At 53.7% G+C, this 10821-nt stretch overlaps 1 protein-coding gene across 1 annotated transcript; it reads right to left on the bottom strand.

Moving 5' to 3' along the window:
• Positions 1–8743: 8743 nt before the first annotated feature.
• On the bottom strand, positions 8744–10815 carry LOC142717126 (heat shock factor protein 1-like). Its single transcript, XM_075848731.1, has 4 exons — positions 10739–10815; positions 10598–10663; positions 9879–9939; positions 8744–9797 (listed from the first exon to the last, which is right to left on the bottom strand). The coding sequence occupies exons 1-4, from the start codon at positions 10784–10786 to the stop codon at positions 9619–9621; spliced, it is 354 nt and encodes a 117-aa protein (XP_075704846.1). The 5' UTR covers positions 10787–10815; the 3' UTR covers positions 8744–9618.
• Between the last annotated feature and the right edge of the window lie 6 nt (positions 10816–10821).

The raw sequence follows: 10821 nt of genomic DNA, 5'->3' as shown, positions 1-10821 counted from the left end.
CTACCGCAGGTAACAGAGGAGGATGGGGGCACTACCGCAGGTAACAGAGGAGGATGGGGGCACTACCGCAGGTAACAGAGGAGGATGGGGGCACTACCGCAGGTAACAGAGGAGGATGGGGGCGCTACCGCAGGTAACAGAGGAGGATGGGGGCGCTACCGCAGGTAACAGAGGAGGATGGGGGCGCTACCGCAGGTAACAGAGGAGGATGGGGGCACTACCGCAGGTAACAGAGGAGGATGGGGGCGCTACCGCAGGTAACAGAGGAGGATGGGGGCGCTACCGCAGGTAACAGAGGAGGATGGGGGCGCTACCGCAGGTAACAGAGGAGGATGGGGGCACTACCGCAGGTAACAGAGGAGAATGGGGGCGCTACCGCAGGTAACAGAGGAGGATGGGGGCGCTACCGCAGGTAACATAGGAGGATGGGGGCGCTACCGCAGGAAACAGAGGAGGATGGGGGCGCTACCGCAGGTAACAGAGGAGGATGGGGGCCCTACCGCAGGTAACAGAGGAGGATGGGGGCGCTACCGCAGGTAACAGAGGAGGATGGGGGCGCTACCGCAGGTAACAGAGGAGGATGGGGGCGCTACCGCAGGTAACAGAGGAGGATGGAACACTACCGCAGGTAACAGAGGAGGATGGAACACTATCGCAGGTAACAGAGGAGGATGGGGGCGCTACCGCAGGTAACAGAGGAGGATGGGGGCGCTACCGCAGGTAACAGAGGAGGATGGGGGCGCTACCGCAGGTAACAGAGGAGGATGGAACACTACCGCAGGTAACAGAGGAGGATGGGGGCGCTACCGCAGGTAACAGAGGAGGATGGGGGCGCTACCGCAGGTAACAGAGGAGGATGGGGGCGCTACCGCAGGTAACAGAGGAGGATGGAACACTACCGCAGGTAACAGAGGAGGATGGGGGCGCTACCGCAGGTAACAGAGGAGGATGGGGGCGCTACCGCAGGTAACAGAGGAGGATGGGGGCGCTACCGCAGGTAACAGAGGAGGATGGGGGCGCTACCGCAGGTAACAGAGGAGGATGGGGGCGCTACCGCAGGTAACAGAGGAGGATGGGGGCACTACCGCAGGTAACAGAGAATGGGGGCACTACCGCAGGTAACAGAGAATGGGGGCACTACCGCAGGTAACAGAGGAGGATGGGGCACTACCGCAGGTAACAGAGGAGGATGGGGGCACTACCGCAGGTAACAGAGGAGGATGGGGCACTACCGCAGGTAACAGAGGAGGATGGGGGCACTACCGCAGGTAACAGAGGAGGATGGGGGCACTACTGCAGGTAACAGAGGAGGATGGGGGCACTACTGCAGGTAACAGAGGAGGATGGAACACTACCGCAGGTAGCAGAGGAGGATGGGGGCGCTACCGCAGGTAACAGAGGAGGATGGGGGCGCTACCGCAGGTAACAGAGGAGGATGGGGGCGCTACCGCAGGTAACAGGAGGATGGGGGCGCTACCGCAGGTAACAGAGGAGGATGGGGGCGCTACCGCAGGTAACAGAGGAGGATGGGGGCACTACCGCAGGTAACAGAGGAGGATGGGGGCACTACCGCAGGTAACAGGAGGATGGGGGCACTACCGCAGGTAACAGAGGAGGATGGGGGCGCTACCGCAGGTAACAGAGGAGGATGGGGGCGCTACCGCAGGTAACAGAGGAGGATGGGGGCGCTACCGCAGGTAACAGAGGATGGGGGCGCTACCGCAGGTAACAGAGGAGGATGGGGGCGCTACCGCAGGTAACAGAGGAGGATGGGGGCGCTACCGCAGGTAACAGAGGAGGATGGGGGCGCTACCGCAGGTAACAGAGGAGGATGGGGGCGCTACCGCAGGTAACAGAGGATGGGGGCACTACCGCAGGTAACAGAGGAGGATGGGGGCACTACCGCAGGTAACAGAGGAGGATGGGGGCGCTACCGCAGGAAACATAGGAGGATGGGGGCGCTACCGCAGGTAGCAGAGGAGGATGGGGGCGCTACCGCAGGTAACAGAGGAGGATGGGGGCGCTACCGCAGGTAACATAGGAGGATGGGGGCACTACCGCAGGTAACAGAGGAGGATGGGGGCGCTACCGCAGGTAACATAGGAGGATGGGGGCACTACCGCAGGTAACAGAGGAGGATGGGGGCACTACCGCAGGAAACAGAGGAGGATGGGGGCACTACTGCAGGTAGCGTTATCCTATATATTCTGCTCTATACACTTTTCCGGACTGCTCCATCTTTACTCGTCGTCTCTTGTGGATCTGTTGGGGACTTCTGCTGAACCCCTGTGCCCCCTCCCCTTTGTTTTGGGGGCTGCACTGGAGGCCGGACCCGTGATGTTGTCTCTTCTTTATATTCCACCTGTTTCATGATTCCCACCGGAGGCCGGAGCGGATCTTTCCATGTCTCCCGCTTTAGGGGTCTGTGCTGTTAGGAACAGTCCAGGTAAAACTGATATACTGCTTTAGGTCTCCTGCAGGGCCGGGGGGGCGGAGCATGACACAGGGAATCAGTAACAATGAGTGCCATGCTCCGCCCCTCAGACATTCACTATTGCCTGGTGCGCTCCTTTAACCACACGCTATCTCCATCCTCTGTGAGCGCCATTTGTACGGTGTACCTCTACGACGCAGCCCCCGCACTGTGTAAGGCTACATCCACAAGAAGATGACCGATTCACGCGCGTAAATCTGTACGTGTGCGCTGCGTTTTGCATCGGTGTGCTTTGGTGGGCCATGTGTTTTCGGCACTCGCAAGCACATGTCCGTGTGCTGTCCGTGGTTTTCACGCATCCATTGACTTCAATGGGCACGTGAAATACACCAATACAGGACCTGCAGTAAGTGCCACGTAACGGACGCTCGCTGCATGAAAACTCTGGCGTGTCTGAACGGCCCCATTGAAATCGACAGGTCCGTGCGCTGTGTGTGATTTTTATGCAGAGCACATGGACGAGGTTTACGCGCGAGTGAAGGAGCGCTTACGGGGATCATTAAGAGACGTTTCTTATTATAAGTGGCCGCAGGCTTCACCATGTCCAGCTCTATTCAGTGCATAATCTGCATGTCCACCTGTCCTCCACTTGGTGGCGCTATTCTCTTACAACAAGCAGCATTGTGGAAAGTCACGGAGATCCATTGTCCCTGCATCAAAAACGGAAAGAACAAGAAAAACTTCCTGAAAGAAACGCGTGAGAAATGTTTTCCCTTAGAGCCGAGGCCCGGTGTCCTGTAATCACAGCCTTTATATGCTGCTTGTAGGATTGTCTAGACTGGATACAACTGTGATGACCTCTCAGCTGTGTGAGCAGGAATAGGTCTGTACAAGGTTTTAGCCCCAGGATGTAAACAAGAGTATTTTTATTCACTGACCGCAAGTAGAGATCTTAAAACGGGTGAAAGAATGGAAGCAAAGTCTATTAGAAATTTGCTAAATGTTTCATGATATGATTAGGCTTCATTTACAGAAAACTGGCCTGGCCCTTTAAGTAAGATCGGTTACTGGTCAGACATAGTGCGGGGTCAGGGGTGTACCCGTATATATTGGGCCTCATAGCAGAACTTCCGCTCCCTCCAGACGTGATTATTGTGGTTTCAGTCCCATCTTTCCCTCGATCTGCATTGATTTTCCCCTCATCGTCCCCCGTTATCAGTAACTGCAGCGGGGTGGAGCTGGCCCCCTACTCATGGGGCCCCTTAGTCACGGGGCCCACGCTCTGCCTGATACCCTGGTAGTTACACCCACGTGCGGGGCACATGCAGAGGAGCTGCCACCTCAGTCCATGGTGGTCTACGTGCAGGAGATGATTAGACAGGTGGAGTATAATGTGGAGTCAGAGACGATCTCTCGTGACGCTCACGCTCCGGACTCTCGCATCTCTCGTGACGCTCACGCTCCGGTCTCTCTCTCTCTCTCTCAGGTCCCGTCCTGGACATCCCGGCAGAATCTCTAGAATCCAAAGAAAGTAAGAACGTGCGAGAGGGCGGAGTCTGGAGGTGGTCACATGACTGGTGGATCTAGACGCTTCATTCACGTCTTTCTTCTTTCTTTTCAGATCAGGATCCCGAGTCCGAGGAATCCTTCACACTTCCAGGTAATGTCGGCGGCTTCATGGCGGTGGATCCAGAGTAACGACCTCAGTGATCAGTGCCTCCTGCTCCTCCATGGATCGACAGGGGCAGATCCTTCAGAGCGCCGCCCCCTCACGCCATCCCGTACACATGACTATTGAGTTCACACAGTTTTTTGCAGGTGGAAATTCTGCCTCAAAATTCCATTTGGAATTTTTAGGCAGATTTTCCTCTGCCTGCACGCAGATTTTCTCAGCGTTTTTCGTCCGTGGCCATTAAGCGCCGCAGGCATAAAACGCCACGAAATACGCTTTTTCTGCCCCCCATTGATGTCAATAGGAGGTCAGAGGTGTAAACGCCCAAAAATAGGACATGTCCCTTCTTTTTCCCGAGAGCCGGTTTTTTCACTCGCAGGGAAAAACCGCCTCCGCCTCCCATTGAAATCCGCCCATTTTTTGGCACATTTTGCTCGTCGAAAAACTCCCCCTAGACAGTCAGATCTGATCACGGGTCCGTGGACCTCTACCGTCCAATGTTCTGCTCACAATATAGAATAATATTGGCTCCAATCTCCCCTGATCACGAGGAGGGTCCAGATGACCCCAAACACCACAATGGACTTCTACTTCACCCCTAAAATAAACTAACTCCCCTGAACCCTCAGCCCCAAAGTAGTCTTCTAGTCCTCCGATATATAGTTACGTATCTCTGTAATCTCCTGCAGCTCGTGTCAGTCTTCACTGCAGTTCTGGCATTCCATTCATGTTGTAGGGTGAACAGATCATTAGTCCTTCCCCAACAGAGAGCAAGGAATTGTGGGAGGACAGAGACTAGATAAGAGGTATATTCACACGCAGCAGATTTGTAGCAGAGATTTCTACGACATCTAAATGCGGTTTGTAGAAATCCAGGAACGACCTCATTCAGATGTATGGAATGGATTGTTCTGCAAGAATCTGCCATGTATGAACACGCCCCAAGCGGTGAGACGAGTCCATGGTATATGATAGAGCCGGTGTGTATATATATATATATATATATATATATATATATTTTTTCATATGCACTGATTGTTCTCTCTCTCTTCTTATTTTAGCTGCAAAATGAGACTTTTAGAACTGCCCTCATCCCCTCCCCCACGTGTACCTCCTGCCTCCATGTATGACTCCAGCACCGGAGGACACAGCCGTCCAGTTGGAATCCCCGACCATAAAATATCATGTTTACAGCAGAAGACTGGTGTCCAAGACCTTGTAAACCACAGCGCACGCCCACCACAACCTCCTGTTCTCCATCCTCCGCGCGGTGTATGGATGAGTGACCCCGGATGGTACCGTCGTGGCCTTCTCTATATATGAAACACCCTCCATGGAGCACACGAGGTCCATGGTCTTCGGTGGTGGAGATGATCAGGTCTCTCACTAAGAAGCTTCCGGTAACCTCCTCCAGGTCATGTTCTTGGTATCGTTCTCCTACCGTCCTCCCCTGTTGTAGTAGGAAACACATGGGTGTGAAGTCTCATTCATGATGACGTCCCGAATATTGACAGAACGTCGGTCACTGGAGCTCATCACACGATCAGATGTCGGTCGTCCACACCACGTTCTATAGGAGGTCACATTACAGCCATATCCTCCCAATAGAAGTCAATGGAGCCTAAACGTAGAGACACGGAGTGCAGATCCGAGACTCTGACACGTGGGAACAAGAACAGACCAAACCGTCCGCACCGAGCTCCTCGTCCTCACCCTGACCACAAATGCCATTATTACTCGCTAAATCAGACGCAGCCTCTTATCTTCCCAGTCGGATCTCATGGTCCCAGGACCGGTGTGTAAATAATCAGGGGGTCCTGCTTCCAGTCCTGTGTTGGGGTGGGGGTCACACAATTGCTGTCCGCTGTAGTTGATTAGCTACTAAGCTTTGTCCTCCCTGCTATTAAATGTTGTATCTCAGCATCCTCCATGCGCCTGGTGATTTCTTACAATTTGGGGTGGGGGTGATATGAGGGCCTATACCAATGGTCTTCCAGCTGTGGTTGTCTGGGCATACTGGGGTTTTTAGTTTCTCAACATCTGACAAGCAACAGGTTGGAGACCACTGGCCAGTACAAGGTGATCACCAAGTCACGATATCTCCACCGCGGTCAGCTGCCGGGGCTAAACTAATCTTGAGGACCTTTTCCTACCCCTGATCTGATGTAGGGTCTTCAGGATTTACACACAAGGGATGTGGATAGTGAGGTTCCCCCTGAGGGACATTTCCTGCTCCTCATGACCTGTGGGGGCTGCTCCATGGTTCTGGGGACCCACCTACAGATCTTCTCCCTCTTTGTTCGTCATCCTCAGCTTTGCTCCTCCACCATGCTGCATGAATTGTTAAAGACCTGGCGTGAAGGGTCTTCCATTACTCCGGTGCTGGACATCCTGCCACCTCTAGATGTTCTTCAGCTTTGCTCCTCCACCATGCTGCACCGATGGTTGAAGATCTGGTGTAAGGAGTCTTCCATTAGGCTCCATGCACACAACCGTATTTTTCATCAGTAATTACGGACCCATTCATTTCTATTGGCCACGGACACCTTCCAGTATTTTTACTGATGGGTGTCCGTGCTGAAAAATTATAGAACCCATCCTATTCTTTATCAGTAATTACGGCAAGGACTCTCCCATAGAAGTCTACTGCTGTGCATCTGTAAACGGTCCGTATTTACAGAAGCGTTGTCATACAACATGCTCATGACGTTTGCATCCGGCCTTTTTTTTTTTAATGGATCCGTATATACGGACAGTATTTCGGGATAGCTGAAAATACGGTCGTGTGCAAGGAGTCTAACTCCGGTGGTGGACATCCTGCCACCTCTAGATGCTCTTCATGTTCAGATTTGCTCCTCCACCATACTGCACGAATTACACACAAGGGATGTGGATAGTGAGGTTCCCCCTGAGGGACATTTCCTGCTCCTCATGACCTGTGGAGGCTGCTCCATGGTTCTGGGGACCCACCTACAGATCTTCTCCCTCTTTGTTCGTCATCCTCAGCTTTGCTCCTCCACCATGCTGCATGAATTGTTAAAGACCAGGCGTGAAGGGTCTTCCATTACTCCGGTGGTGGACATCCTGCCACCTCTAGATGTTCTTCAGATTTGCTCCTCCACCATGCTGCACAGATGGTTGAAGATCTGGTGTGAAGGGTCTTCCATTGATGCGCTGGTGGACATCCTGGGCACTTCTACTTTCATAAATCTCAGCTTTAGACGACTCAGTCCATAAAACTGGGGCCAAGTTGCAGTTCCAGACACGGCTGTATGGAGAAGAGGCACCAGTATGCCAGCAAGTTCCTGGGTCCTTTACTTGCGCCCATTGGTGGGTGTCCCCATGATCATCAATGTTATTTCCCAGCTGATCTCGGACCAGTCTTGTAGATCGTCTACTGGACACCAGTGATCATCACAAGGAGGCAGCCGCCGGAATATCGTTGGTTCCATCCCGCTCGTGGCTACTACTGTAGGTTGTACATACACATTTGTCTGCAGATACTTTTCCATCTTCACACTTTATATAACCAGACTGATATTCTTCACGGCGCAGGAGAAGCGGTCGGCAGATCATCCACCGGCGATGCCTTATAATCTCTCTGTACACAGGAGGCAGATCCACCAATAATGGCTGCACTACTACTGGGGTCCTGGGGGTTCACCGGCCGTTAGGACACATCAGGCATATTGGATTGTCGGGTTTGAGATTCATTAAAGGTAAACTTATCAGGAACGTCGATGGCTGCGGTCTGGTGGGGTTGGGCATGATGGGAGTTGTGGTGCAGTTCACTTTCTCCTAAGTGGCAGAATTAACCAGTTCCTATATTAGAAGCTGCCTGGGACTCCATTAACTGCACCGTCTCTCCCTCTTGTAAGCTCAGCCATCTGACATCCAACATGAAGATGAACCATGGGGTCACCGGGCCATCCAGAGACAACGACTCCTCCCTCAGGTCTTCCTGGCAGTCACATGAAGACATCCCTCCCTACCCTCTCCCTGGGCAGAGACATGCTTGAATCTGTAGATTGTGCTGACGACCAAATGCTTATTTGTCCCAATTGAATCATAAGGAATGCTGGGAGATGTAGTACATGACCTCAGCAATGGAGGAAGTAGCTAGCTTCTCCGCCTACATCAGAAAATCTGCAGCCTGGGAAATAACGGCAAGAATAGGCAAGACCTGGGACTGAGCAGTTTTAGTCTTCACCTTGGTCCCAAGCTCTGCGTGGTTTTTCTTTTCGGGGAATACACCTGGAGGGGCATGAATCCCACTAAGGGAACACGTCACAGAACTCATTCATCCCCCCCCCCCACATGACATTTCTCCAGATCCTCGCGCTGCGGCCCCCGCTCTTCCCAGTAATACGTCAGCACAGCGAGCGTCACTTTATAAACAGCTGAATATATTTATACATAGAGAAGATTATACAGAAAAAGCAGCATAAAAATCCAAAATACAACTCACTATAAACAAGTCCAAGTGTCAATATACAAATCCCAGCGCCGACCACGTCCCTTCTCTCCGCACAAATCTGACAATAGGGTAAGTGACCAACGGATGCCCACCCTGCTGAACCCCCCCCTCCCCCCCCCACCCCAATAACCTGGGTGCAAGTTCATAGCCCTCCCCCCCACCCGTGGAACAAAGTTTAATAGGACACAAACTAAGCGGAGAAGTGTGGCCCCTGGAGCTCCGGTCCCTGACTTTTACAGAACACCTCTGATGGCCCAGTGACCCCCCCCCAACAATAACTTCCTGTGACTTTATCCTGGTGACGCTCTATAACGACACCCAGCGTTGACCCCAGTGCCCTGCCGCCTTATTGCTATGTACCGTCACTTGCTCATCTCCAATCTATATGGGCGTCCCTTACATAAGAGTGGTCCCAAGCCTATATAACCACCCATGTCCTGCACCCCAACCTACTTACTCCTGCCCTATAAAGTATCAGAAGCCCCGAGTCACCAGCAGGACCAATGACGACACTACCAGAGAGCATGATGGGACAGCCGCTTCCTGAGTTCGCACGTGGCGGTGACAGCAGAGACCAATCAGAGAGCAATGAAGCGGGAAGTAGTAAATGTAAGACGGGCGGTCATAGCGACCTGGACGCCGCCTCAACAGAAGGACCGGCAGCCTGGAGACAGCCTGCCAGATGGCAAAGATGGCGGGATTGTAAGTCTAAGAGACCCTGAGGTACTGCCAGCCCGGCCCGTCACTATGTATGATCAGAGCAGGGTAGATGGGTAGCAGGGACGGCCACCCCAAACCACCTGCATAGCAAACAAGCATCTCCTGGGACGGACCCCCACCAGGGACAGAAGTCCCAGGTCTCACTGGAGACAGACGGAGGTTACATGGGATTAGAATAGAACCCGCCGAGTGCCCAGACGCAAGTTCAGAGCCGGGTGTCACAGCAAACAATGTGGTGTCCAGCCCCCGCTCAGAAGAAAAGACCTGGGGAGAGCGCCTCTCAAGACTGCGATGCCACGGCCCTAAACACGTCCTCTAAGAGATCCCAGAATCCCTGGACTTGTTCTGTGAGTCCCATGACAGCAGAGAGAAGGAGGGGTCCTCCGGGTGATCGCCCGTCTCATCCTTGGACAGCTCCAGCAGGATCGGGAGGTCCGAGCTGGGCGAGTTCATCAGGATCATTGGCTGCGCCGTGTACTGGACCAGCTGCTTCCCTGTGGACAAGAATAAAGGTCAATAACGGAGCCGGACACAAAGTGAGACACCCCATAATGTACAGGGGCCCCCGACCTTACCTGCCCCCGCAGCACCGCCCTCCGTCTCCTTCTGATCCTGCGAGGATAACAATTCCTGGATCTATGGCCACAAACACATGAGTCATCAGTGCGGCTCACGGCATCACCACGTCCTTCTACCTCACACCCCAACATTAAACGGGGTTCAAGAGGCAGCAGTGACCCCTGTACTGACAGCCGCACAGCCCGTCCTCTGTCACCTGAACACGCTCCCCTATATAAAGACCACACAGGACATGCGGGGGTCCCCCAGAGATGCTCCAAGCATCTGCTCTCTGATGGGTGCCGGCGGTCTCTAATGAGGGACCCCCGCTACTATTAATCTAGGATGCACTCACATAGCGCTGTAGATGCGGGGGGGGGGGGGGGGGGGGGTCAATGTTCTCTACACACATAAAACCAACACAGGGGATGTGCATATGACAACACCATCGTCAGCCCCGGAATCCTGGAGATCACCGCTGGATGGTGGAGTCATTTATATCAGAGCACTTCACACCCTGCAGTAGTTCTACCCACAGTGTGACATTACCGCCGCCCCCCCCTGTATGGTAGAGACATCCGACTGTCCATGACACAAAATAGCATCATCTGTGACCCAATGCATCCACAAGCTGCGCCCCAGCGACCCACCCCTCAGAGACCCCCCCCAACCATCACTGGACATGGCACTGCATGTGGACGCCCAGGTGACAGCGGGTATCAGGGCACACACTCACACTGGCCAGACTGGAGTCCAGGTCGGAGAGGGGAAGGTCCGGGATCGTCAGGGAAGGACTGAAGAGCTGCAAGAAGAGAAGCTGCAGGTCAGACGGATGAGGGGTGGGGGAGGGGCAGGAATATGAGCAGGTGGGACTCACGTCCAGGAAGGCGCTGGTGTCCATGCTGAAGTTGTGGCCACTGAACATGCTCTGCAGACTGTCCAGACTGGAGTCAATGATGT

This window comes from Rhinoderma darwinii, unplaced genomic scaffold (assembly GCF_050947455.1).
Source record: "Rhinoderma darwinii isolate aRhiDar2 unplaced genomic scaffold, aRhiDar2.hap1 Scaffold_4546, whole genome shotgun sequence".
In the NCBI taxonomy this organism is placed as follows: domain Eukaryota; kingdom Metazoa; phylum Chordata; class Amphibia; order Anura; family Rhinodermatidae; genus Rhinoderma; species Rhinoderma darwinii.
The sequence above is the reverse complement of the archived record's forward strand: the minus strand, read 5'-3'. Positions and strand labels throughout refer to the sequence as shown.

Excerpts from the sequence above, each read along its gene's own strand:
- LOC142717126 (XM_075848731.1), bottom strand. The coding sequence starts at position 10,786 with ATGTTCAGTGGCCACAACTTCAGCATGGACACCAGCGCCTTCCTGGAC. Across the intron at positions 10,664-10,738 it reads ACACCAGCGCCTTCCTGGAC|CTCTTCAGTCCTTCCCTGAC; the intron begins GTGAGTCCCACC and ends CTCTTCTTGCAG. Across the intron at positions 9,940-10,597 it reads TGGACTCCAGTCTGGCCAGT|ATCCAGGAATTGTTATCCTC; the intron begins GTGAGTGTGTGC and ends TTGTGGCCATAG.